Consider the following 27,501-nt stretch of genomic DNA (forward strand, 5'->3'; position numbering starts at 1 on the left):
GTACACATAGCCCTGCTTTCCCTGGTCTTTGCTGAGCATCTGGGCCTGTGTGACCAAGAGGGACTCAACCCTGCCCTCGGGGACCTCATGCAGGATGGGAGACGGATAAGCACACAGGCAGGGATAGCGTCACTCGGAGGCAGGGGAGGCGAGGGGAGAAGGGGGTGTCACACGGAAGTGAAACCCAAGTTGAGAGTAGCACAAGGAATAGGAGACGGCCACGCCCTGAACTAAGTGTTCCCCGGGGCTCAGCAGGCCTGCCTGTTGAGCCCGCGGACGTTGCCTGCAGCCTGCAGGGCGCTGGGGGCGGGGGTCTGGTGGGGGCCGGGTTTGGCCATGGCAGATGAGCCCTGGGGTGGCCCTCGCTGAGGAGTTTGGGGTCACCCCTGCAGGTGCTGGGAGACCTGGAAGGATGGGAAGCGGAGGTTGACCTTGTCAGCCTCAGACTTTGGGTGCTGGGCGCTTGGGTTAGAAGCAGCTGTGAGGGAGGGACTTGCCTGGTGGCCCAGTGGTTAAGACTCCATGGTCCCAATGCAGGGGGCCCAGGTTCAATCGCTGGTCAGGGAGCTAGATCCCACACACCGTAACTAAGGATCAAAGATCCCGAGTGCTGCAACTAAGACCTGGCACAGCCTAACTAATTAGTTAATTTTTTTTTTTGAAGAAAGTAGAGTGAGAGTCTAGAGCAACCACCCAGCATCTGGCTTGGCAGCACCGGGGTTTTGGAGAGGGACAAGGGGCCGCGAGGAATGGGCCTGAGGGCCATTTGGGTGGCTGGGGTAGGTTGCTGAGTCCAGCCTCAGGGACACCCTGTGGGCCCCCAGCCTTTGCAGCAAGCCCACAGCCAGTGGGACAGGACCCCCGGTGGTAGTACCCCCGCCGGGCCCTCCTCCTGGGGGGTCCGTGCAGGGCGGGAGCTGCGGGCTCGGCCAGCTGCCTTGTCCCAGGATCCTCGGCTGCCAGACCCTGGCCCTGCTCTTACCCAGAGCGGCTCTCTGCTGAGCGGCAGGTACTGGGTTTTGAGGCTCGTGTGGCCGTGGGCTGGCCCGTTTCCCCAGGCAGCCCGCAGTGCGCGCGGGGTGCAGCCCAGACGGCCCCTGGCCTCAGCCACGCAGTGAGGGGTGGAGAGAGGGCTGTGGTCCCCGAGAGAGACCCCTTAACCCGTCCTCCCAGGGACGAGACACGGACCGCCTACATCCTCCAGGCGGTCGAGAGCGCCTGGGAAGGGGTGGATCGGAGGAAAGCCACCGACGCCAGAGACCCGCCCGCGGCTGAGAACCCTAACGGGGTGGGGGAGGCGGCGGAGGCGGTCAGCGGGCCCTCCGCACTCCCCCAGGAGGAGGAGGTGTGTGATGGGACTGGCCGGGGCAGCAGGGGACCTCCCTTCTGTGTTCCCTCGAGGAAAAGGGTTTGTCTTGGGGTTGACAGCTTCTGAGCTGCCGGCCTGCTCCACACTGCTCTTAGAGGGTTCTGAGCCGAGGGCGAGCTGGGCAGCCTGTGAGATAGGCAAGGCGGCAGGGCCTCAGTTCCCCCCACAAGGTGAAGCACTGGAGCTTTTTTCCACATGAAATCTCCGCCGGCGCTCACCTCTAAACACAGGGGAAGCCACTGAGCTGGTGCTGTCGCTCCAGACGTCGCCGAACCCAGCATCACCACCTCTGTGGTCCTACTGATTGGCCGCTGGCCGGGGGCTCGCCCCTGCGTGTCAGGAGGCAGCGTGGACTTGGGGATTAAGACGACACAGTCTCTGGGGTCAGGCCACTCAGGGGCGTATCCTGATTCTGCCACCCACCAGCTCTGAGCCCTTAGGCATGTCCCTCACGTGAGCCCTGGTTCCTCCCCTGTAAGGAGGGGATGGCACGGTCCCCATCTCCACGTGGGTGCTCAGAGCTGCTGCGAGGACTGAGTGACCGGCCCCCGGGCCCCGCTGCCAGACGCTGCTGTCCTTCTGTTAGGCCCCAGGCCCCGTGTCCACTGTCCCAGGGCCTTGGAGAATGGTAGTCCCTCCCCACCACCTTTTCCCCATTTGACTTCTTGCCTCAGACATGGAGGAGTTTTATTACTGTTTTTTTGATTTGTGAATTTCCTTAATTGAAAAGCTGAAAAAATTAACCCATTCCGAGCCAAAGGGGCGCTTCTCCACATCAGCCAGCTCCAGCGGTTGCTATTCCCCTCCGACCTCAGTCGTCAACCTGTCAGAGAGGGAAAGGGGCTGATTCCCAGAAGCCACGGCTGCTTATGGACAGCCTCGCCCACACCAGGCTCTGTGCTCTGCACTTTTTGTGTATCATCTCTTTGAACCATTGGAAAACAACCCGATGAAGTAGGAGTAGTCTGGGGGCTTTATGAGTAGGAAACCGAGGTTCAGAGAGGTTAAGTGCCCTGTGCAAGGTCACACAGCCAGACTCAGCAGCTCAGCTGGTTAGCCGTAGCTCCCCCTTTCACAGAGGAGGAAATGGAGGCTCAGAGAGACTTAAGACATTTGGGTAAGGCCCCTCAGCCAGGAGGGGCAGGGCTGGGACTCAGACCAGGTCGCCTGACTCCGAGACCAGTGCTGTTCGGGGCCTGTCCCCGGCCCAGCTCAGGAGTCCTCTCGGTCTCTTCCGCAGTGCCTGGGGGCGGCTGCAGCCTCGGGCCCCACCGTGTGCGGTGTGGAGCTGGACTCGCTCATCTCCCAAGTGAAGGACCTGCTGCCGGACCTTGGCGAGGGCTTCATCCTGGCCTGCCTGGAGCACTACGGCTACGACGCCGAGCGGGTGATCAACAACGTCCTGGAAGGGCGGCTGGCCCCCGCCCTCGGCCAGCTGGACCGCGGCCTGCACAGGTGGGAGCGGGGTGGGAGGGGGCCCAGGCGCCCAGACTGCCCCGGGCTCCTGTCGGGGCCCTTCGCATCTCCTCTGCCTCCCCCTCCTCCTTCTCCCGTGTCCCGCACTCGACACTTCCCCGGGGTGGCGGTTCCCAACCACGGAAGCTGACGTCCTCTTTGGGGAAACCTAAACCTCAGGCCCCCAGAGGTGCTCACGTGGCCCCTGCAGCGCAGAGAGGGCACTGCCGGGCCTCCCTGCTCCGCCTCCTAGGAAGACGGGGTGCGGGGGGCCACTGAGGGGTTGCAGCCCTCTGAGCTCCGATGTTGCCGCCTGCCTGGTCACTGAGGGAGCACAGCCAAGCTTCTCACTTCCTTCATACCCACCCTTCTTTCCTTTGTTTTTTGTGGCTTTTTTGACCACAGTGCACAGCTTGTGGGATCTTAGTTCCCTGAGCAGGGGTTGCACCAGGGCCCTCGGCAGCGGGAGTGTGGAGCCCTAACCCTTGGACCATCAGGGAATTCCCCCACACCCACCCTTCCTGAGTTGGGCCCACTCCTTCCATGGAGCCCCCGGGGGCAACAGGAATGAGTGTAAACGGGTGTTTCTTCCGTGAATAACTGTTGTTTGTTGAATGAATGAGTGAATAACTTCCAGAATGAGGCTAGCTCTGCCTTTGAACCAACTCCTCAGCCTCTATGTGCCCATTTTACAGGGGAAGGCACTGAGGCAAAAAAAAAAAAAAACCCCAGCTCGAGTGACCTCTGACTGTCTGACTCGCAGGGCTGTCGGGAACACAACCTGTGTGAGTGGCACGTGTGCAGGGTGGCAGGTTTTTAGCCTGTGTCCCAGGTGTGGCTATTGCTGGGGAGTGGAGGCTCTGAAGGACAGATCGTGGGAGGGGCAACATCCCCCTGAAATGGATTTCTATGTCGCCCCCCCAGACAGGTGAAGCCAGACCCGACGCCCCTGGTGACGTCCCGTCACAACGTCTTCCAGAATGACGAGTTTGACGTGTTCAGCAGGGACTCGGTGGACCTGAGCCGGGTGCACAAGGGCAGGAGGTGAGTCCGGTGGGCCGCGGGGTCCCAGAGACCCCAACTCTGCAAGTGCAGAGAGGACAAGGGACACCCAGGGCCATCATCTTGATGGAAGTGGTCATGGAGCTTCCGCCTGGGGCTCCCCCAGGCCCCAGGTCGGTATGCTTCCAGCAGCCGGGCTCCGGGCCTCTAACGGTCTGACTTCAGGCTCCAACCCGGTGCGCAGAGTTAGTGAGTCCTCCTTGACAGCAAAAGGCCTGCAGGGCCAAAGCGGCCCCTCTCCCCTTCTCCCATCTTCAGAGGAGTCCCCAGGTGGGAGAGCTGGGCAGTGCTCCTCAGCAGTGCTCCCTGACCGGCGCCTCTCCACCCGGGGACACAACGGGAGAATGAAGGCCTCTGCCCAAGTGAATATATTCCATCTGAAGGCCTTTCTACTTATTTTTGGTCTGTGTCCTTCGTACTCTGGGGGCATTGAAAAGTCTATTCATGATTTATTCATTTATTCAACAAATATTTACCTGGTGCTTCTGGGCCCTGGATTTATGAGGTGCTGGGGACGTGGTGGGGGATGGAACAGACACGGCCCCTGCCCACGTGGCATGTGCACTGATCGGCTTGGCAAACAAGCCCTGTGAACTCACAGATGAAATAGATTCTCCAAGGTGGAGGCGCGCAGACACCCAGGCCTCTAGTCGGGGCTTCAGTCCAGGCAGAAAGGCTTCTCGGCGTCAATGCCATGGGGCGGACAGTGGAAGGACGAGGGAGGGTCAGTTGTGCAGAGGGGGGAGGAGCAGCTTTCCAGGCGGACCAAACAGCAGGGGCAGTGGCCCCGAGGCCATGGGGAACATGGCAAGGGTCCCCTTCACCGGTACAGTGTATGTTCTGGAAAGATCCCCTGGCTTTCGATTGGGGACCCCTTGGAGGGATTGAGAGTCAGCAGCCACACGGCGTGGTGGCAGGATCAGACGCTGACAGCCCAGTGCCAGCCCCGCAGCGTGAATGGAGCGTTTCATGGAATCTACAGAGCTGGGGGCCACTGGGCAAGTCCGGCGCGCCTTCTCTCTCATCACGTAGATGGAGGCAGTGAGGGGCAGAGAGGGGAGAGGGCCCTGCCCGACTCTTGGGGCAGGAGCCCCAGTGCTAGAAGCACAAGCTGTTCCCTGCTCCCGGGACCATCCAGCGCTGGTAGAGTGGCTGGCTGAGGGCTCGGGGACCCGGCACAGGGCAACTCTAAAGCCATCTGGCTGGCTGGACAGGAAACTATTACAAACTGCTTAGTCACACACGTTGCGACATCCCCAGGTCCTGGGCTGGCGATGTGGTCCCGTCTCAGTGCCCGCCCTTCCAGGCCCTGCTGCAGGAGAGGGCCACATGGCGAGGACTGTCCCCCTGCTCTGAGGGGCACCTGGCCGCCCGGCTCAGAAACTGGACTTGTGCTGGGTAGCCCAGGGGTTGGGGCTTACAGAGTCAGGGGCTCTGTTCATATGCGCATTATTTATTTATCCACTCGGCAAATGTTTATCAGGTGGTTGACTGTGGCCAGATCCCGTGCTCAACACACTGGGAGGCAAGGGGAACGGGGCACCCAGGCCTCGCCCTCCCACGGCACAGAGACGTTGGGAATGACTTAGACCATCAATCAAGATGCGGCAGAGTGGGGAGGTGCTGGGAGGGGCACGGAGGGGTCACCCATCCTGATGTGGGCAGGGCGGGGAGCTTAGGGCCTGGGCCCTGTCTTCACAGAACACAAGAGAAATCAAGCAGCACAAGGCAGATCACCCTCGAGTTAAAATGTATGTGCGTCGTTAAACCAAATACTTGAGCCCTAAATGGCTCAAGAAATGAGGAACTCTGTCCCCTTGTGGGACGGGTGGGTGCAGGGTAGGGCAGTTGAGGCGCGGTTGACCTGTGGCGCAACCACATCTTCAAGGTTGCATCTTCCTTTCTCATGGCCCCTGGGTGGCCACAGCGTGACGTCCAGAAATGACCGGGCCACCAGGAAGTCAGGGCCAAGTCTTTCTGCATCTGTCTTAGAGACCAGGAGACCTTTCCCAGTGGCCCCCCAAGTCCCCTCATGTCTCACTGGGGAGCTGGGCTTCAGGGCTCCCGGAGAAGGGGGAAGGGGAAGGACCTGAGCAAAATGAGGGGCTGCTAGGAGTGGGGGTGAGGTGAGGGGCTTGTTAGGTCAGCGCCAAGCACACGTGCTACAGGTGTATCGTAGCTAGGGAAGGAGGCAGTGAGGGTAACGCTGCGTCCCCTTACTCCTTCAGACGGGACAGTCGTGCCCCAGAAGATAAGGCATTCTCTTTCAGATTAGTTCTGTTGCCAAAAATGCTTGCGCACCCTGTGTGCCTCATTGGAGACTCACAGAGCGCATTAGCCCATAAAGGCTCTGACAAGTCCTGTAGTCAAAGAGACTGGATTCCCTTTGTGAAGCTCAGCAGGTGCCAGGTCTGCTTCTGGGCATCCTCTGATTTCTTCCTTGCATCATCCCTGGAGGCAGGATCAAGTCTCAGCAAGGATAAGAGGCTGGCCTGTGATCACACCGCTCAGGAAATAGCTGAGCAGACTTGAGTCAGGAGGCCTATATTCTGGCCTGGCTATGCTGGTGGAAGCTGTGTGACCTTGGGAGGGTTGCTTGGCCTCTCTGGATCCCCTGATTCCTCACCCGGAAGAGGAGGGCTTTACTGCCTCTGCAGACCCTGTAGAAGTTCAAAGGAGAGTGTCACCCCTCCAAGGGCCAGTTTGAGAGCACAGGCTGGAGGGAGGTCAGGAGAAGAAAGGTGATCAAGCCTCAGGGGAGCCCGCATGTACCTGGGCTTGAGGGAGGCAGAGGAGGCACCCTGCTCCAGACAGGCTCCCGCGGCTTGGCTGACCTTCTGGCCCTCACGTGTGTCTTCTCCTGGCTGCTTTTGCCCCTTTCTTTCTTTCCTTCTCTAGCTTCATATGAGGTCATGGGGCCAGAGCCTTCCTGGACAAGGTACCCTATCCTTACCTATGTCCTCTCCTAAGACCCAGCTGAAGCAGGAGCACTTTGCCAGGCTCCTCTGCGGTCCTGCCGGGGAGCCACATAACCAGAGGCCATGCAGCGTGAAAGAACCTCCCTCTGCCCGCACTGGGGACGGGGTGGACCAGGGGCTGTGGGATGGGGCAGAGAGAATGTGACTGCGCTCATTCATCCTTGGTCCCCTGGCCCACTGTGGGACCCGGTACCTGGCAGGACCTCAGGAAGCCTCTGTTGATTGAATGGGTGCGCTTTTACCAGGGGCTCCACCCGAATGAGCTTGGCCCCTTCACTTCCTCTCTGCCTCTCTCCTCTCCACCCCTCAGCTTGGGAGAGAGAGCGCCTGCTAAGGGCCGAGGCCACGGTCACAGGCTCCCTCTCCTGGCATGAGGTGACAGATTCCTGTGGCCCGAGATGGTTCCCTGGTCCAGACCAAACATCTCCACATCACGGAGCTTCCAAGGCTCCTCTCTAGCGCCTCCCCCCACCCCACCCCCCACTTAGCCCCCTGCACCCCCATTCATTTCTACTTTCCTTGTGTTTCCAGGACGTGGAAACACACTTCTAGCACACTTCTGCTCTTTGCCACTAGACTGAGTTCCATGAGGGCAAATCCAGATCTTACTCTTCTGAATCTCTCCCCATCCCAGCTCATAGTAAGCCCTTGTTAAAACCTGTTCAAGGGGTACTTCCCTGGTAGTCCAGTGGCTAAGACTCTGTGCAGGGGGCCTAGGTTCGATCCCTGGTCAGGGAACTAGATACCATATGTTGCAACTAAGACCCAGCACAAACAAATAAAAACAAACAAAAAACTAAAAAAAAAAAGTTGAAGGAAGCAGGTCCTAACCCGCCGTGCTGGGGGCCCCAGTTCTGATCTGCCCCAGGCTCCCAGGCCAGACACAGCCGGCCAGACTCAGGCGCCTGGCTCTCCCCACACTAAAAGCTGGTTAATAGATTTTTATGGACGCTACGGGCTTTGTGCCTCTTCTTTTATTCCCCCCTACCCCTAATACATTCCAGAGGCCCGATTTCACAGCTAAGCTGGATTTTCTTGCCTGGCATCTCATATTGATTTTCCCCTGCAGGGCTAGAAACTACATTCCACAGGCCTGTGTGTCTGACAAGCCAGGTTCTTCCACAGATTTGCAAAGCCCAAGTCCCCACTGCGGCTGTGCTGCAGCTCACTGTGTTCCCAAACGCGTCCCTCCCGCCCCCAGCTGGCCTCCCCTGTGACAGGACCGGAGTTAAACTTCCAGACTTTTCTTGCCGTGCCGTCTGACATGGGAGATTGAACCGCGGGCCAGACGGGGTCCCTGAGCTGAAAAGCAGGGGTGAGAGAGAGTGGCGGGGGCTCCCCTGAGCTGACTACGAAAGCCACCCACGGGCTTGCTGTTTCTTCAGTTTTTGTTCATTTGAAATGATTCGGGTGACCCCAGGCCCCCCCTCAGAATAACCCAGGGCGGGGGGTGGGGGGGCGCCCTACAAGCCCTCTGTCTGTATTTACATGCATAGATATGAACATCCCCGCAGGAGGAGGGGACAGGTCTGGTCTGCCCTCTGCTTTTTACACAGATGAGATCACGCTCTGTGTTTCTCTACACTTGCTTTTTTCCCCTGGAGGATGTCTTAGAATTCTGTCTGCATCAGCACAAATTGTCGCTCTTGAGAACTCCCATCCAGCGTCTTGTGGGCCCTGGTCCTTGGGCCATGATGGACATGAGTTGCTCTCGTTTTTCACTGTTACACACAGTGCTGAAAAGAAAATCCCCAATCAGACCTCTCTGCGCGGGGGCCAACGTTTCTCCGGGGTGGACGCCTCGAAGGGGAGTCTTCCGGCTGAAAGACGGGGACACGTGTTACACTCTAATAGCTGCTCTTTGGCGGGGGAGAGGGAGGCCTCAGAAGTGGCTGGACCTGGTGAGCCCCACGCCCCCCGCCGGTGCTTGATCTCAGTTTGCGGCGGCCAGAGGCGGGAGAAGTGAGTGGTGGTCTGTCTGGACCCTCGCGCTGTGGCCCCCTCCCGCTGCCCTCGAAGCCTGATGGTTTTCCTTCGTGTCTCCCCGCTGTTCCCTCTCGACATCAGGAAGGAGGAGAGCGCGCGGAGCCTGCTGAACGACAAGCGGGAGGTGCTGGCGCAGCGGCAGCGCTATGAGCAGTACAGCGTGGTGGTGGAGGAGGTGGGCGGGGCGGGCAAGGGGAGGGGGGCGGGGCGGGGAGGGGAGGGGGCAAGGGGGCGGGGCGGGCAAGGGGAGGGGGGCGGGGCGGGGCGGGGCGGGGCGGGGCGGGGCGGGGCGGGGCGGGGCGGGGCGGGGCGGGGCGGGGCGGGGGGGGGGGTAGGCGTCCCCTGCTGCCAGCCCCGCAGCAGGGGGAGGTGGGCCAGCCCGGCCCCGCGGACCCACGCGTCGGCCGTCGCAGGTGCCACTGCAGCCGGGCGAGGGCGCGCCCTACCGCGGGGACGACTACGAGGATGAGTACGACGACACATACGATGGCAACCAGGTGGGCGCCAACGATGCGGACTCGGATGACGAGCTCATCAGCCGCAGGTGAGGCTGCTGACGTGGGCGGCCCTCCCCCAGCGTCTGGCTTACACAGATCTCGTGAACAAGCCAGTGACTAAGCCAGGGCCTGAACCCCAGCCTCTCACTCCTGGTCCAGTGCTCCCTCCACCCCTAGCCATACCCCTGGCCGGTTGGTCCAGCCCACCCTGAGTGAGGAGCCATCAGCTGGGTCTCATGCAGGAGTTTTCCATTTTTCTTCTTAACTGCAGACAACTTTCCCCAGTGGAATCTTAGGAAGGTTCCCCAATTCCCCCAGTAAAGGCAGAGCCGCCCTGACTAGCGAGGACTGGAGACCACCGCTGCCCCCAGGACCCAGCTCAGCCTCCCTGAAGCCCCTGCCTCAGACCTTGGTGCCCGCACAGAGTCCGGGGCGGGAGCAAAGCTGGCTTCAAAGGCGCTTTGGTTTCCAGTCCTGGCGGGCCCTCTCAGCAGGACCCGCCTCCTCCCCTGGAGGCTCCGCTCTCCAGGTTTAACCTAGTCTTTGATCTCACTTTCTCTCTCCACCCTCAGGCCCTTCACCATCCCTCAGGTGCTGAGGACCAGAGTGCCCGGCGAAGGGCAGGAGGACGAGGAGGAAGAGGAGCAGGAGGCTGCAGTCGAAGCCCCCAAGGTACCTGGTTGGCAACTGGCAGGTGGAGGGGAGGGTACAGTTCTGAGGGGTGAATCAGGGGCGCAGCCCGGCTTCCCAGAGCCTGGCCCTAAGGCATCTTCAGCATCACTGCCCAGGAAGGGGGTCCCTTTGAGCCCAGGATGTCTGCTTGAAGAGCTGCTGGCTTAGAAGCCTCCTCCAAGGCCCCTCAAGGGCCCAGGGGAAGGATCAGAAGCTGGGCCTTTGAGCTGCTGGGTTCATTAGGCCCAGGAGCCTGGGGGCCAGCCTCCATGCCCAGGTTGGCAATTCTAGACATCAGAGAGGCGTTAGAGCCCAAGGTCATCTGTGATGATGGGTTTGGACATTTTCTATTTTTTTAGCCACTAAACTTTTTCTACTTAGTGAAATCTTAACTAACGCCTTGTAGAAAACAGATGAGAGCAACGCTGCTTGGGGTGAGCAGGGCTGCAGCCTGGGAGGCCTGGATCCCGCCCCCCCCCCAACATCCTCCCCCCAGGGTGACAGGTTCAGTTGTGTCCCGGGCCAGGCCACCAGCGTCAGTGAGTGGCAGGGCCTGATGGACACTGAGGCTGGGGGCAGCAGGCACCCCTGCCCAGGGGCTCCTCAGCACAACGGAGGCCTGGACCTTCCAGAGCTTTCCCTCCTTCCAGGCAAGGGGTTAGCCCAGGTTTTTATGTCAAAATTCTGCCGTTTTCCATAGGTTACTAATTCCCCTTGTTGTGTTGTGTTTTTGACACAGCCCAGGCCCCCACAGTCTGTCTGTGGTCCTTGGGTCCCAGCCTCCCCCAGCCTTGGCGCCGGCAAGGGGAAGCGCCAGTTTCCAGGCGGCTCTCCTGGGTTCCAGGCTCCCCGTGGTCTCTAGAGGCCGCCCTCCTGGCCTCCCCCGTCGCTCCCCCTTGTCATCATCCGGCTCCAGCTGTGACCAGCCGTCAGCCACCTCTGCTGGGAATGGGAACAAGGGTCAGAGGAGGGAGCTTCCGGTGGAGACCTTGGACCAGAACAACCAGCCGAGTTCTGGGGCATCGCCCTGCCCTGCCGTGGCTGCCCCCCGGCTCCTGGCATGGGGGGTATCCCCAAGATGGGGCCAGACACAGCCCGGCTTTGGGAAAGGGGGCAGCTCGTGATCTTTTCTCCCTTCTCCTCCACAGCCCGACCACTTTGTGCAGGACCCTGCGGTGCTGCGGGAGAAAGCAGAAGCCAGACGCATGGCCTTCCTAGCCAGGAAGGGGTGAGCGTTTAAGGTGGTGTCGGTGGGGAAGCCCCAGCCCACCACCCAGGAAGCCCACACACACCCCCGAGTGCTTTACGTGTGTTAAGATAGTTCTGGCAACAGTTCGAGGAAGTAGCTAGTCTTGTCATTGTCCTTATTTTATAGACGAGGAAACTGAGGCCCAGACGTGTTAAGTAATCTGCCAAAGGTCACTCAGCCAGTGGGTGACAGACTCCATTTCTCCTCCGACCTGAAGCTGGCATGGAGGGGTCCTGGCCCAAGCTTGGTGTCCCCTCCTGGGGACCTCAGAGGAAAGCAGCAGGCCCTTCCCCTTCCCGTCAGGGCCTTCTCCTCCGGCTGATGGATTCTTCTGGGGGTGGGTTGTTCCTGCCTCAGGTACCGGCATGACAGCTCCACGGCGGTGGCCGGCAGCCCCCGGGGCCACGGGCAGAGCCGAGAGACCATGCAGGAACGCAGGAAGAAGGAAGCCAGCAAGGCCACCCGAGCCAACCACAACCGGAGGACCATGGCCGACCGCAAGAGAAGCAAAGGCATGATTCCATCATGAGAGTGTGGCGCCGGGACCAGCCGGGGGGGGGTACTGTCGCCCGGGGCCTCCTCGCCGGGGAGCCCCCTGCCGGGGCCCCAAGTTCAAGTCTACCCCTCAACAGCCTCAGCTTCGTAGCCCCTGAGAAGGCCGCCTCGTTCGTCATCCACCAGCCAGCCGTGAGCGCCTTCCTGCAGAACACACCGTGCCTTAGCCCGCGGCCAAAGAACCGCGAGGCCAGCAAGCAGGCGGAGGGACGGGCCGGAGCCCCAGGCCAGCCTCCCAAGCCTCGTGCAGCCGGACACCACCTCCCTTTCTCCCAGACAGCAGGAGGCTTGTATATTCACAAACAGAAAACAAAAAAGGCCCTCGAATAAAATTTTTGACCCTTTCAAGAAATGATCCGAGCCTGGCGTATGACTGCTTCCCCTCCCCGCCCCCACCCCCCACTCAGCCCTGCCGTCCTAGTCCAGCGATGCCACCGTCAGGAGAGGAAGAGGGCAGGACGATGCTCTGTCCATCAGCCTTTTGTGCTTGCCTCTCACTTTAAGCCCTCCTAATCTTGCTCCGCCTCGCTGTGTGGCCCGGAGACGGTCACCTCCGTCTCTGAGCCTCCGCTCCCTGCCTGTAGAAGGAGGGGCCAGTGTGCGGCCCTGCTGTCCAGCCCTCACCGTGACCTCGGGCAGCCCCCACGACCGCCGCCCTAGGGAGTGGGTAGGTATGATTTCCAGTCCCGTAGTGCGGGGGAGGGCAGCCAGGCGCTGAGACCTGAAGGTGGCTGCCCAGGCCACAGCCGGGGGGTGGGCAACCAGGGATTGGACATGCATTCTGACCTCTGGCCTTTACGGGCCCTTGGTCCCATGAGGGGTGTCTTCTCCATCTCACAGCTGCCAAGGACGGCTGGCCAGTGGCCACGCCAGAGCCAGAGCTCAGTGGCTCTTGGTCACACATACATTCCATTAAATCCTCTGAAATCAGGGGGTCACAGGCAGGAAGAAACAAGTGATAATGCCACTACCGAGCCCTGTTGAAGCAAGTGGGCTTCAGGCCGTGTTACTCAAAAGCCCCCTCCCAGCCAGGGCCAACCAGCTCCCAGCGTGGCCGCAGCTGCCAGACATCTCAATTCCTGGGCTGCCCAGAATGTGGCTGATTGGTGACGGATCAGCGGTGGGGCATTTGCTGGGCTGAGGCCCCCCACTCGGCCTGGCCTGGAGTCCATGGGCGGAAGCCAGGGCCCCTGCCCAGCTGGACCTTGACAAATCACCCCAGATGCTGTACGTGGTTGGGATGAGCGTCTGAAGCAGCGAGGCAGACAGGCACTTGACGCATTGGTTTTGTTGGGTCAGCCCACACAAGTGGAAATCAATAGCAATTCCTCTGCCGCGCCAGTTCTCTCCGTGTGTTTGAGACGCAGAGCAGATACGGGGGTGGGGATGTGCTCCCCTCGAAATGTCAAGTTAGCTGAGATCAGGTCCGGGGTCAGCCGTCCTGACAGGCAGCGGGAAGACTCTGTTTCTTCCTGGAGGCATTTCCCAGGGACCCAGCTCAGGGTCAGGCCCAGTTTTTTTTCTCTCTCTCTCTCTCTGAACTGCTCAAGCCCATCTCTTGGGCCTGGAATGAAGTGAGGTGGGGCGGGGGGCTCCCCGGCTGTACCCGCTTCACTGTTTACACAGACCCTCACACCTGCACGTGATCATCTGCTCCTCCCGACCACCTGGAGTTCCGGCTTCACCTTAGCATCCTGGTGTGCAGGCCATGAGAAGACAGAGATCACTTTTGAAATTTTCCAGAACCAAGTTCCAGGTCCAACTTTGTCTCCCTGGAGGCATCACCTCATGGTGATTTTCCATTTCAGACCACGAGGGCCCCCTTTCGGGGTGCTTCAAAAGAAAACCGCTCAGGGGTCACCCAGAATAATGCTGGCAGGCATACCCCTTCACCTCTTGGGGCCTCAGTTTTCCTATCTATAAAGTGGGTACATTGGACCAGATGAATGGTTTCCATTCAATGCCAATTAGATCCTCCGAGGAGGCCCCAGGGTGTGAGATGGGCAGCATTATAGATGAAGTGGCGTCTGGAACCCTGCCCACCTGCCCACCGGCCCCACCACCCCCATGACTGCTCCTAAGCAGGAATCTTGTAAGTGCCTTCTCTGTACCCCGGCAGAGAACTCCACCATCACAGCCATCTCCCAGGAAGCTTTTAAGATCTTGTGCTTCCCAGAGGACTGAAGACTGGAGTGTTTTTGTTTTTAGTCCACAAGTGGCAATGATGGTGGACATGTTAGTTTGAACAAATACACCTATGCCTCTGTGAGGTGGGTGGGCAGAGCCAGTGCATAAAAGGGGGGGCTCAGGAGTTCAAGTAACTTGCCCAGAGCCCATGGCAAGACAATAGCAGAGCTTGAATGCACATCCTCTTTGAGCGGCCCCCTGAGACGTGCAGGCACAAGCTGGAAGAGTTAAATGCTTGGCGAGAACCCACCTGTCCTGCCCACACCAGAAGCTTGGGTTAAATAACACAGGGAAATAACAAACAAAAGTTAAGCCTACCAAAAGGCAGGGGGCTGTTGCGTAGCCCTTAAACATGATGTCAGCGAACACTTAGCAGCAACATGAGAAACCAAAAACTCAAGAATTTTTTTTTTTTGTTTAAGAATAAATTTAAGGGACTTGCCTGGCAGTCCAGTGGTTAAGACTCTATGTTTCCTGTGCAGGGGGCGGGTGTTTAATCCCTTGTCGGGAACTAAGAGCCCACGTGCCAAGCAACGTGGCCAAGTAAAGTTAAAAAAAAAAAAAATTGAAAGCAGAGTACATGATAATACACTGTGATTGTGAAAATGTTAGAAAAAAGGGTTGGATTTTTTTTGCATTTTTCCAAGTCTGGAAGGGAATGTACCTAATGAGAAATGATGACAAGAGCATGGCTGGTGGTGGTGGTGAAACCGCAATTATTCAATTCTTCGTTATTAGAATAAAAAGCACTCACTGCCCGCTTCCCTGGTGGCTCAGACGGTAAAGCGTCTGTCTACAATGCGGGAGAACTGGGTTTGATCCCTGGGTCAGGAAGATTTCCTGGAGAAGGAAATGGCAACCCACTCCAGTACTCTTGCCTAGAAAATCCCATGGACAGAGGAGCCTGGTGCAAGCTACTGTCCACGGGGTCGCAAAGAGTCGGATACGACTGAGCGACTTCACTCACTGTGCACTTACCTCGGCCAGACTTTTGCTTGGCTCATTTTTGCTTAATCCTCACCCAGTAGGTACAGATGAGCGGGTAGGTGGCCTGCCTGAGGTCACACGTTTAGCAAGTAACCAATAGAGGCTTTGGTCTCAAAAGCGTCCCCTAAAGCCAACTCTTAACCCTGAAGTCTCCTGCCATCCCTCTTCCTCCCACCCCTGCATCCTTGTTACTACGTTTCTTACAAAGGAAAAAAAAAGGTCAAAGAGCTGCAGGACAAGAGGACAGGAAATGCCATTTCATCAGGCCAAGCTGACAGGACTCCGATCGATCGATCGCATGTGTGTTGGACCATTTGCCATTGTGACCCCAGAGCTCAGTCTCTCTGTTCCGTTTTTTCACTTTCTATTTTTCTGTTTTAAATTCATGTATCCTTTCAGCCTTGCCATTCAGCCTACTGAGTGGTCCTTGTTTTTGCCCTGAGACTCTCTCCAGGGGAAGTCAGGGAAAGGCTGGAGGCTAAGATGGGGATGCAGAGGCTGGGGGGGCGTGGAGACCCGGGAGGGGGCCAAGAGGCAGGAAGGTCACGGATGGGGTGAAAGTGGGAGGGGGCAGGGAATGCTGGGTCAGGCTGCAGCCTCGAGGTCAAGCAGACTAAGGCAGTGGGGCTCATTGCCCAGCTTTGCCAGGAAGTGATGGGGAAGTAGCCAGTAGGAAGCATGGGACATGAGGAAGAGGAGGCAGGAGAGGGCGCATCCCTTTTAGAGGGCGCATCTAAAAGGCACTTCAGGGACCTTCGTCATGGTCCTGTGGCTAAGATTCCTTGCTCCCAATGCAGGGGGCCTGGGTTCAATCCCCGGTTGGGGAATCTAGATCCCATATACCGCAACTAAGAGCTCACATTCTACAACTAAAGATCCCACGTACAGCAACTAAGACGTGCACAGCCAAAGAAATATATATTAAAAATTTTTTAAAAATTTAAAAAGGAACTTGACATCAAAGAGAAGGAAGCGAGGGCTCAGAGGTGAGGACGGAGTATTAGCACTTGGAGCGTGTTTATGGGATCTTTAGAAGGAGCCAGGGCGGCTAGTCCTCAGGGAGGGTAAGGGTGGAGACAGGGCCCCCCTGGAGCTCTCAGAGCAGCCCAGTAGAACCAGGGGCAACCTGGCACCGACTCTCATCTAGATATCCATGCTGGGACAGCGGGGAGGGGCCTTGGCTGTGGTCAGAAGCTCTTGCAATTCCACTGGCTGAACCAAGGTAAAAAATTCAGTCTAAAGTTTACCATCTCCAGCCCTACGTGTGTGTGTGTGTGTGTGTGTGTGTGTGTGTGTGTGTGTGTGTGTGTGAGAGAGAGAGAGAAAGAGAGATGGGGGCTGGGGACATCTTAAATGAGCGTTAAATTCCAACTTCACATCATAAGAAAAATTCTCTTCAAACAATCGATAATCATCAAGAAAATTTTACATGGACTGGCAGAACTCAGGGAGCCTTAAAAGGCGCAGAGTCCAGAGTTTTTCAACCTGTTTAAAACCCCCAACTTGCCCCAATCTCAGGCCCCTGGGATTTCAGATTCCAGATACTCCCCTGGGGATAGGGGAGGTGTGCCCTGTTTAAGAATTCACTAGGCTTCCATGTGTCTCTCCCAGCCCTGGAGGTGGTATGGAGCTTTCTTTCACTCTGAATTGTAAAAACAATGGGTTCTTAATTCTAGCTCTCCAAAGATGAAATTGTGGCAGAATATGATTTTTCTGGCTACATGAACCCACCCTCTGCCACCTGACATGTCCCTTAAGTGCTCTGTCATCCCAAGGGGTAATTGTGGTTTTCTCCTCTTAAAATGGTTTTCATAGAAGAGCCTGGCAGAAAAAGTGCCTCCAGTGGGACGAGCACCCATCATTCCTGCGCACTTAGGAATTTTATTTACAGAGATCACACACAGGCGCCCACCCTTTCTCCCATCTGGTTTACTCAGCGTTCCTTCACATAGACACCCCCAGGCCTCATTTGTCCATTCTTTTTATTGTTAATTTGCTCATACAGGTGGCCAGGGGTGATGAAAAAAGGCACTGGATGAAGAGTCAGGAGGCTGGGGCCCAGGCCCTAGCCTTCAATAAGCTGTGTGACCTTAGGTCAGTCACTCTCTGGGCTTCTATTTCTTTTTGTGCAGAAAGGGGATGATCCTCCTCCAAGCCCTCTTGCCTCATGGGGGCCAGTAACTGGGGGGGTCAGATGGGATCACTATTGGGGAACACTCAGAGCAGTGAACCTGTTTAGTCGAGAGAGAAAAAAACTTCACTCTGCCACGAACAGTTTAAGAGCTGCCAGCATCTGCGTTTTTGCCAACAGTTCCCAGCAGAAGGACAGAAAATCGGAGGAAGGCTTTTGCCTTCGTGGGCAAGTTCTGTCATGAAACAGCCTCCCCCAGGCCCCTGCCTCTAGGAAGCCGGGGAACTGTGGAGCTGAGACCCCTTCAGTGGGGAGTCTGGTTAGAGGAGTGGAAGGCCCTGCCGGCTCCTGTGCCCGGCTCACCGGGTCCACGTGACGATGGGCAGAGCCCCGCCCCCAGGTCCCGGGAGAGGCGCGACAGTGAGGGCCAGCTGGGTGACCTGCTAAAGGGAATGCACCTGCTTGTCACACCTGGAAAACCGGGCTCCCCCGCTCAGGAGGGGTCCGCACACAAAAGCACTGGTTCCTCCCCGGAGTCGTAAACTCAGAGCAACAGCAAGGGCCAGGCCAGAACTTTCCACCGGGGATCAGGGGCCTCTGAATGGCCAGCAGCCTATACTGCTTTTGCCATTCAGAGAAGGAGCCAGGCTCTGGGGTCGGGACCCAGCTGGCCTCAGCCACTCCCGGACCCTGTGCCTCTGAGCAAGGTGGCCTTTCCTCTCTAAGCCAGAGCTGTCTTGTCTGTAGATCGGAGATGTTGGCCGGATGGCTGGCATAAGGCGTGTAAAGTCCGGCCTGCTGTGGGGTGGCCAGCGACCCAGCAGAGCCCTGCTCACAGGGCCCCAGGCGAGGGGTGGTGGGTGCCTCCCACCAGTGCTCCAGGGCAGTCCTCCCAGAAGTCCTCCCAGGGCTCAGGATGCTCTGGACACACAGGAACCAGAAGGAGAGGAGACAGGCTCAAGCCAGCCTGCAGGTGTGCGCTAGGTGCCCAGGGAGCCCAGAGGGGGCGCCCCGCTCAGCCTTGTTGGACGTTTCACTACCTCACTGAATCCTTGAAACAAAGCCAGGTGGTACGTGTGATTAGAAGCTTCATTTAGCAAGGTAGTCACTTGCTCATTCATGGCTGAGTCAGGATTCAAACCCAGATACAACAGCCCTCAAAGTCCATAGTTGCAGCCCCTTGGTTTTCCCGCCTCAGTATAGCTTGGTGCTTGAGCCGGCAGCCACAGTACTCCACACATGATTGGCTCAGCATGAAAAAAAGGGTGTATCACCTCCCTCATTCTACACTCCATACTTCTGTTGATACAACCCCCCTAATCAAGTCATTCCATTGACAGACGGGCAGGAGAAAGGAAAGGAGAGTAGCAAGCCAGACAGGACATATTTTCCAACTTTCTACGCTGCCATAGTCTCCTAGCAGAAGGAAAGGATACCCATTGGAGGCTGCCGTTTGAAGGATGGGTTTCATTAGGAAAGCTTAGTGAACCAAAGAGATAAGGCTTCTCACGGAATTGCAGCCATAGGGCGGGAAGTGGCTTCTCTGTTGGAAGGCCTACACAGGAGGCAGACAGAAGTCTGCTAAGTTGTCAGGAAGGAAGGAAGATGGACGGAAGCAGAGAGGACTCTGTTACACGGTGAAAGGTGTGGGGAGGAGATAAGGTCTGTCTGAGGAAGGCACGAGGCAGCTGGGGTTTACAACAGTGTTAAAGACGCCAGGAACAAGATAAGGGGGGCAGAAGGGAACACGAGAAAGTGATCCGGCCTCCCAGGGATGCAAAGGAGGTAGCTCCTTTTAAAGCAGCTGAGACAACAGCGCTGTGGGGGGAGGGGGTCCCTTGGATGATTCAGTACATCCAAGTGATATACTGAATGATGGGTACAGTCATGCCCAAAGCTCTCAGCTTGCATTTTGTGGATTGAATATGCTAATTAGGCGCTGATCCCTGCAAACTGTGCCAGCTTCCCCCCCACCCCATTAACTTCCTCGTTAAAGCAATGTAACAAAACTACCCCATAGACCTGTGCTAAGCACAGCACAAGCATCATCTCACATCTTTCCAAGCACCCCTAGGTATTATTATTATTATCAATATTGTCATCCCATTTTCCACATGAGGAAACTGAAGATCATAGAGGAGACGCAACTTGCCCAAACCCCCACCCCATCCCAACAAGGTCACCTAGCTGGAGGGGAGCAGACCTGGACTTTGTTTCTAGAATCCCTGTGTCTTTTTGGTTGTTGTGTTGTTATTGTTGGCTGTGCTGCATGGCTTGTGGGTTCTTAGCTCCCAGACCAGGGATTGAACTGTGACCCCTGCAGGGGAAGCATGGAGTCTAAACCACTGGCCCACCAGAGAAGTCCCCTCATAATCCACGTTGGGATTTTTTTGTTGTTGCTTTGGGAGGAGTTTTTTGTTGTTATTCATCATGGATTTATTTTGGCATCGATTTTTATCCTTGTTTATTTTTTGGCCATGCTGCATGGCATGAGGGATCTTAGTTCCCAGACAAGGATTGTGCCCCCTGAAGTGGAAGCTTGGAGTCCTAACTGCTGAACTGCCAGGGAAGTCCCCCTATAATCTATGTTGAATCACAAGATGAGAGAGCCATGGAAACCCCCAGCAAGGGCCCCCTATTTAGAAGGTGAATAAAGTGAGGTTTGAGGTAGCCTGGATCTGAAATTGTCAGGCTAAGGAATTTGATCTTACAGGTAGCGGGGAGCTCTTGATGGCGTTTGAGCAGGGGAGTGGACATGGCAGGCTTCTGAGGGTTCAGTGGAGAGGAAGAGTCCAGAGCAAGAGGATGTGCAGGAGGCCTGAGGGGAGGACAAGCCTGGGGCAGCAGCAAGGCAGTCGGCACCCTTGTGCTCGAGAACTGGGGCCAGCACTCTGCATTCCATCGCCGCCTTGTCCTCGATGCCGGCTGGAGCCTGCCCTTGGCTTCCAGTCTCTGCATAAATCCAAGCGTATCAGACCAAGGCCCCAGTGAAAAATTATTTCTACACAGTGTAGAGTAGTGGATCTGAGCTCTGGAGCCAACCAGCCTGTCTTTGAGCCTCTGTGCTGTGTTACCCTAGGCAAGACACTTAACCTCTCTGAGCCTCAGTTTCCACCTGTAAATTGGGGTGGAGAGCAGTGCCCACCTCAGACTGAGGATCCGGTGGTACGGGATATGTTAATGGCCTGGTCCTGGGTGAATGCCTGGAGAAGGCAGCTGTGTGTGTGAGTGTGTGTGATATGTGCTGCGTGGGCCGCTGCCCGCCCCCAGTACAGAGTGTTCATCTTTTGCTCACACTCAAGAAGCTGCCATCACCTCCATCTTGCCCAAGGAATTTGTATTCCCTCCAACACTACACGTGGCTCAGACATTTTAAAATCATGGATTTCTGTCCCTTCCTCAGGAGACTTCAGACTCATCTACAGGACAGTCCAGGTGCCCTGTTGCTGGAAGGACTGGCTGAGTTACCGGATGGAATCTGTTTCTTTGTAATTAACTTACATTGCTCCCCACCCCCAGCTTATTACAAAACCAGTGACATGCTTCCCGTGGGTCACACGAATAAGCAAAGAAAGAAAAACCACCAGTAAGAATCCCTGTTAGGAGTTTAGTTCTTATCCTTCCAGCATTATTTTAGAAAAAGGAATATAAACATTGGTTTTCTCCAAAAGTGAGATCATTCAACACAGGGTGTTCTCACCATTCTTTTCAGTTAATAAGACATTGTGAACATTTCTCCATGTCTCATTTGCATCCTTTAACGGGTAAAAGCATGTCTTGCTGTTGAGTCGCTCAGTTGTGTCTGAATCTTTGAGATCCCACGGACTGTAGCCCACCAGGCTTCTCTGTCCATGGACTTCTCCAGGCATACTGGAGTAGGGTGCCATTCCCTTCTCCAGTGGATCTTCCCAACCCTGGGATCGAACCAGGGTCTCCTGCATTGCAGGCAAGTTCTTCACCGTCTGAGCCACCAGGGAAGCCCACTGACCCCAAAAGCACTCATCAATGAGCCTCCTGCACAGAGTCTGCATCCCAGGGAACCCAGCCTGCAATAGGCAGCATCCTTGTGTCTACCAGGGACTAGACTAGAATGTTCTGAGGGCTGGGCCTTCCTTTCTTTGAGCTGCCAGGACAAACTGGACTCCACCCAAAGCCGAAAAGATTTGAGCCTTGGCCGGCAGCCCTGAAATGCCAGAAGTTTTCAGGGTAGCCCCTCCCTGGTTGGGTTAATTAAACAGACAGTTGGGTGAGAATTTACTATACAGTAATCTTCACTCCCCTTGACAGCCCTCCAAGATGACAGCATCTCCAGAAATAACAAGAATCATAGTCGTCATTGTGAAGAGCACGGTGGGTGTTTTACAGATGAGGAAATCGGCTCAGAGAGGGTGAATAAATTGGTTGAGTTTACACAGCCAGTGAGTGGTAGGGCATGAACTCTACCCCACGACTGTTAAAACATTTGTGCTCTCCACCCTTCACTAGAGTTATTCAATAGGAATAATAATGTTACCTTTTGGATTGTTGCAATTCAAATTAAATGCCCTGAACCGCTAACACTTAGTACAATGCTTGGCTCATAGTAAACGGTTTATAAAGTAAATCATTACTCAGAAAACTCCCCAAGAGATTCCCTTTTTTTTTTTTTTTCCTGGTTACTTAAGTGTTTATGTACCACAGTATGGCCCCTCACCCAAAAATCAACATAAAGACAAGAAGCATGTACATAGTGAAAACTTATATTTGGAATTAGCCAGCTGGACTCAGTTTAGATGATCCCAATTTTGTTGGCAACATCCAAAGCATCATAGTCAGGAGCCAGTCGAACATATGCCTTCTTCTCTCCATCAGGCCTGATCAGAGTATTGACCTTAGCCACGTCAATGTCATAGAGCTTCTTCACAGCCTGTTTAATTTGGTGCTTGTTGGCCTTGACATCCACAATGAATACCAGTGTGTTGTTGTGGTGAGGGGGAATTTGATGATGGCATAGTGGTCAAGTTTGTTTCTCCTGGGGGCGCTCTTCCGAGGATATTTGGGCTGCCTTCTGAGCCGCAGTGTTTTGGGCCGCCGGAAGGTGGGTGATGTCCGGATCTTCTTTTTCTTGTGGCTGTGGACACCTTTCAACACTGCTTTCTTGGCCTTCAAAGCCTTTGCTTTGGCTTCAGCTTTAGGAGGGGCAGGGGCTTCCTTCTTCGCCTTCGGCGCCATCTTCATGAAAAGCCCCTTTCTTTGTAGTATGAAAACCAGGGACTTCCCTGGTGGTCCAGTGGTTGAGAATCCGCCTTCTAATGCAGGGAATGAAGATTCAATCCCTGGTCAGGGAACTAAGATCCCACTTGCCATGAGGCAACTAAACCTGGGCAACGGCAACGACAGAGCCCCTGTGCCCCACAACAAAAGATCCCACATGCCGCGGTGAAGATCCTATGAGCCGAAACTAAAACCCAACGCAGCCATAAATAAATACACGTTTTTTTAAAAAATCAAAAGATTAAAAAAAGAGAGTGAAATCCAAACTCTTTTAGTGTGACCTATACAAGACCACACAGTATCTGACTCTGTCTTTCACTCCTTCTCTTCCTTCAGTTCAGTGACTGAACCAAACTCACATCTACCCCAGGGTCTTTGCACTTGCTGTTTTCATTTCCTGGAACGCTCTTACTCTGGGTCTTTACCTCACTAGATTTCTATTCAACTCTCAGCTCAAATGTCGTCTCCCTGGAAAAGACTTCCCTGACCATCAAACGTTGCTCTTCAAACCTGAGTCGCCCCTATAGGTTACCCAGTTTTATTTTCTTCATAGCCCTCAACATGAGCTGAAATCCTTATTTCCTTTCTCGTTTACTGTCTGTTTCACCTACTAGAATGCTTTAGCTCCAAGAGAGTGGGGGTCTTTCTGGTTCTTAACTATTTGTCCAAGGTCTAGACAGTGCCAGGAAAAATAGGCACTCCTTAGAGACGTACTGGTTGAATGAATGAATTAATGGTTTCTAACATTTGGAGAGATGTTACTGAATGCAAGAGAGAAGCTAGAGGAATAGGATATCAGCATAAAACTCTTCGCCCAGAGAGAGGTCCTACTTGCTCAGAGCTGACATATCAGATGCCAACTTCTCAGAAGAGTTCCAGAGACCTTCTGGAACTTGCTTGATGAGGCACCTATGCAGTTAGCTTTTCCTGACACCTCTATGAGTGGAGCAGTGGAGTCCCTGGGGCTTTTGACTTATAAAGACTGTCCTAGCTCTTGCCATCAGAAAATGCCGTGGGCTGAGCTTGGGACAGAGATGGACCTTTTTCCCAGTAATAAACAACTTCTCTGTGTCAGTCTGAGAAGGGTGCTAATCCTCACTTCCCCCACCTGTGGGCAGATCCACCCAGGGAATCCTGGGGAGGCCTAGCTCCCATTTAGCAGTGCCAATCAAGAACAAGTTCCTGGGACTTTCCTGGCAGTCGTGGTTAAGACTGTGTGCTTCCACTCAGGGGGCACAGGTTCAATCCCTGGTAGGGGAACTAAGATTTGTGTGTTTCCCAGGACGATTTAATGCAGATACCTCAGGGTTCTGTGTGTAGCCTTATCAACGCACATGTGTTTACTCGAGTGGATCGAACTAAACAACTAAACATGCCATTTTGCAGCTTGGTTTTGTTTTCACGTTGTCTTTCTTTTCAACTGCAGGCGGAGTCACCCCATTCTTTTTATTGTCTGCAAAGATTTCTATGGTATGAAGCTACCTTTTATTTAACCACTCCCCCACTGAAAAATTCCAAACAAGCCTCCAGTGACTTTTTGTGTGTGTGCATGTGCACCTGTGATCCTGGAGATATTTTTCTCATCTTGAAAGATCAGGAACAAAAGGAACAAACAGGGACTCTCCTCGTGGTCCAGTGGCTAAGACTCTAAGTTCCCAATGCAGGGGACCCGGGTTCAATCCCTGGTCAGGGAACTAGGATCTCACATGCTACAACCGAAAAAATAAAAGATCCCGCATGCTGAAATGAAGGTTGGTCCCAAGTGCTGCAACTAAGACCCAGTTCAGCTAAATAAGTAAATAAATATTAAAAAAAAAAATGGAACAGATATTTAAAAATAGATATCACCGAAGTACTCTCCAATATCACTGCTTCAGGGCCCGTGGGCAGTGCCTGCTTCTTCATTGAAACACTGGTTTTGCTAATCTTCTCCATCTTTGTTCATGAGATGTGCAAAAAAATGGTATTTCATTTTGCTTATTAGTGACACTGGGCATCTTTTCATGTTTGCGGCCATTTGTATTTCCTGTTTTAATTGCCTGTTCCTGTCATTCACCCTAACCTCTTCTGTGTTAGTCATTTTTTTCTTATGGATTTGAAACACTGTTTCATACGTTAGTGAGGCTGGTATATTGCCATGCTTGTTGGCTATTTTCTCACAGTTAAAACTTAATTTTAGGACTTTCCTGGTGGTCCAGTGTTTAAGATGAATGCGTCAGGCTTCCCTGGTGGCTCAATGGTAAGTAATTCGTCTTCCGATGCAGGGGACACAGGTTTGATCCCTAGTCCAGGAAGATCCCACATGCTGTGGAGAGACTAAGCCCGTGTCTACAACTATTGAGCCTGTGCTCCAGAGCCCAGGAGCCAAAACTACTAGAGCTTGTACTCCACAAAAGAAAACAAAAGAATAGCCCCCACAATGAGAAGCTCGCACACCACAGTGAAGAGTAGCCCCACTTGTTGCAACTAGAGAAAAGTCCAGGCGGCAACAAAGACCCAGCACAGCCAAAAATAAAGAAATAAAACCATATTTTAAAAAAGTTAACCCCCAAATCTCTTGGTTTTAAATGGCTACATAATATTTCACCTTAATAGTAATTCCTGTTTTGGATATCTCATCCCTGCCTGCCACCCCTCCCTTGCCCCCAGCCATTATAAACAACATCATGATGAACATATCTTGTGGACATTAACATTTTTTTTTTTTTTTTAGGAAAATTTGGTAGAAGTGGAATTTACTGGGTCAAGGGTATGTATATTAAGGATCTTGACACATAAGTACAAAATATCCTCCAGGAAGATGGTACCGCTTCACATTCTCTTGCAATAGTCCATCTGTGTCATTTTCCTGTATCCTTGACAAGGTTAGGTAATATCCTTTAGCTTGGCCAGTGTGTGCCAAATTATATCTGACTTTTTTGCAACCCCATGGACTGTAGCCCACCAGGATCTTCTGTTCATGGGATTTTTTTCAGGCAAGAATACTGGAATAGGTTGCCATTTCCTTCTCCAGGGGATCTGTCCCACCCAGGGACTGAACCCGTGTCTCCTGCATTGGCAGGCAGATTACTACTGAGCCGTCGGGGAAGCCCAGCTTGGCCATTATGACAGGTGTATGTTATCCAGGGCTCCCATGACAGATGACTGCAAACCGAGTGACTGACAACAACAGAGATCTATTTTATCCACGTTCTGGAGGGTATTACTCTAAAATCAAGGTTTCATCAAGGTCCCTCTGAAGTTTGTGGGGAAGAATTCTTGTCCTTGCTTCTGGTTGCTGGCAATCACTAGCATTCCTTGACTCCTGAAAGCTCAACTTCCAATTTCTGTCTCGGTCTTCTCAGAAGGACACTAGTCATTGGATTTAGGGAGGGTTCCCCAACCCATTACCCCATCTCTTTTTAATTTGGCTGTGCCAGGTCTCAATTGAGGCAGGCAAGATCTTTTAGTTGGGGCATGTGAACTCTTAGTTGCAGCATGTGGGATCTAGTTCCCTGACCAGAGATCAAAACTGGGCCCCCTACGTTCGTAGCGCAGTCTTAAGTCACTGGACTGCCAGGGAAATCCCACAACCTCACCTTCATTTAACTGATTACATCTACAAAGACCCTATTTCCAAAGAGGGTCACGTTGAGGTTCTGGATGGATAATATTCACTCCCATAAAATAAGTAAAATGGGGTTATTTTAATATTTGTCTCCCAATTGAAAAGAGACACACAACCTCAACAGTTCAGAAATGCTGATGACAAATCTTAATGTAGAATGGCTTAGAGATAATCTTACTGCTTGGGCTAAATATGCCTCACCTGGGACAGGTAACCAATTAAGCTCGTTCTAACCCCGCTGTCCTGAGCTTGTCATCAGGTGCTCAAGGATATTGTAGAATAACTTTCCAAGCGGAGATTCCTTAAAAAACTGGAAACAGAACTGCCATATGACCCAGCAATCCCACTCCTGGGCATACACACTGAGGAAACCAGAACTCAGAGACACGTGTACCCCAATGTTCATCACAGCACTGTTTATAATAGCCAGGACATGGAAGCAACCTAGATGCCCATCAACAGACGAATAGATAAGAAAGCTATGGTACATAGACACAATGGAATATTACTCAGCCATTAAAAAGAATACATTTGAATCAGTTCTAATGAGATGGATAAAACTGGAGCCCATTATACAGAGTGAAGCCAGAAAGATAAACACCAATACAGTATACTAACGCATATATATGGAATTTAGAAAGATGGTAACGATAACCCTATATGCAAGACAGAAAAAGAGACACAGATGTATAGAACAGAATTTTGGACTCTATGGGAGAAGCCGAGGGTGGGATGATCTGAGAGAATAGCATCAAAACATGTATATTATCAAGTGTAAAACAGATCACCAGCCCAGGTTGGATGCATGAGACAAGTGCTCAGGGCTGATGCACTGGGATGACCCAGAGGGATGGGATGGGGAGAGGGAGGTGGGAGGGGGATTCAGGATGGGCAACACATGTAAATCCATGGCTGATTCATGTCAATGTATGGCAAAAAACACTACAATATTGTAATTAGCCTCCAACTAATACAAATAAATGAAAAAAAAAAAATGAGAGAGGATTAGATCAATAATTCCCCCCCCAAAAAAAAAAGTTCCATTTTATTGTTTTTCGCCAGCACGCTATGCTCAAATTGTTGGGTAAAGTGTAGTGTAACGTACATGGCAAATCTTCAACCCCCAGAATTATTCTTTACTTCATGGTGAAATCATTCTTAAAAAGAATAGCCTCTACTCTGGCTCAGGTCTTGATCTGGCCCCCAGAGCTGTACGACCTGTTGGGTCATGATTTCTGCAGGCCTGGACTTCACCTTCAGGAGGATATGCCTCGGGTAGGCAGTTGTTCCTAGGGTCTCTCCAACCCCTGTATGAGTTTCCCCACTGACTCTTCCCCCATCAGATGCTAGTGGTTGTTCTCACTCTGGCCCCATCACGCCAGGCTCCAGGTGAAAGACGGTGGGCAAGTGAGTCACTCGTCTTCCCAGGCCAGTCGCCAAACAGAACCAAGCCCTCTACTGCTCAGCACATCTCCGTGTTCTCCGTGGCTGCTCCCAGCCATGCTGTCCCTTA

At 54.1% G+C, this 27,501-nt stretch overlaps 1 protein-coding gene and 1 pseudogene across 6 annotated transcripts in view; one reads left to right on the forward strand and one right to left on the reverse strand.

Annotated features, from left to right (window-relative positions):
* Positions 1 to 12,178, forward strand: part of ASCC2 (activating signal cointegrator 1 complex subunit 2) — a 35,651-nt gene extending 23,473 nt beyond the window's left edge. For 5 of the 6 annotated variants that reach the window (XM_043901384.1, XM_043901387.1, XM_043901385.1 and 2 more), the window contains 8 exons: positions 1,174 to 1,345; positions 2,610 to 2,824; positions 3,749 to 3,868; positions 8,932 to 9,025; positions 9,264 to 9,394; positions 9,920 to 10,019; positions 11,168 to 11,247; positions 11,626 to 12,178. In XM_043901384.1, coding sequence (XP_043757319.1) covers positions 1,174 to 1,345; positions 2,610 to 2,824; positions 3,749 to 3,868; positions 8,932 to 9,025; positions 9,264 to 9,394; positions 9,920 to 10,019; positions 11,168 to 11,247; positions 11,626 to 11,797 — 1,084 coding nt within the window. In that variant the 3' untranslated portion in view covers positions 11,798 to 12,178. Of the gene's footprint in view, positions 1 to 1,173; positions 1,346 to 2,609; positions 2,825 to 3,748; positions 3,869 to 8,931; positions 9,026 to 9,263; positions 9,395 to 9,919; positions 10,020 to 10,758; positions 11,146 to 11,167; positions 11,248 to 11,625 lie in introns of those variants that run through there. The other variant, XM_043901386.1, reaches the window with a different exon arrangement.
* Positions 12,179 to 21,851: 9,673 nt separating this feature from the next.
* LOC122693278 lies at positions 21,852 to 22,352 on the reverse strand (annotated as a pseudogene).
* Between the last annotated feature and the right edge of the window lie 5,149 nt (positions 22,353 to 27,501).

The sequence above is a fragment of the Cervus elaphus genome, chromosome 5, assembly GCF_910594005.1.
Source record: "Cervus elaphus chromosome 5, mCerEla1.1, whole genome shotgun sequence".
Taxonomy (NCBI): domain Eukaryota; kingdom Metazoa; phylum Chordata; class Mammalia; order Artiodactyla; family Cervidae; genus Cervus; species Cervus elaphus.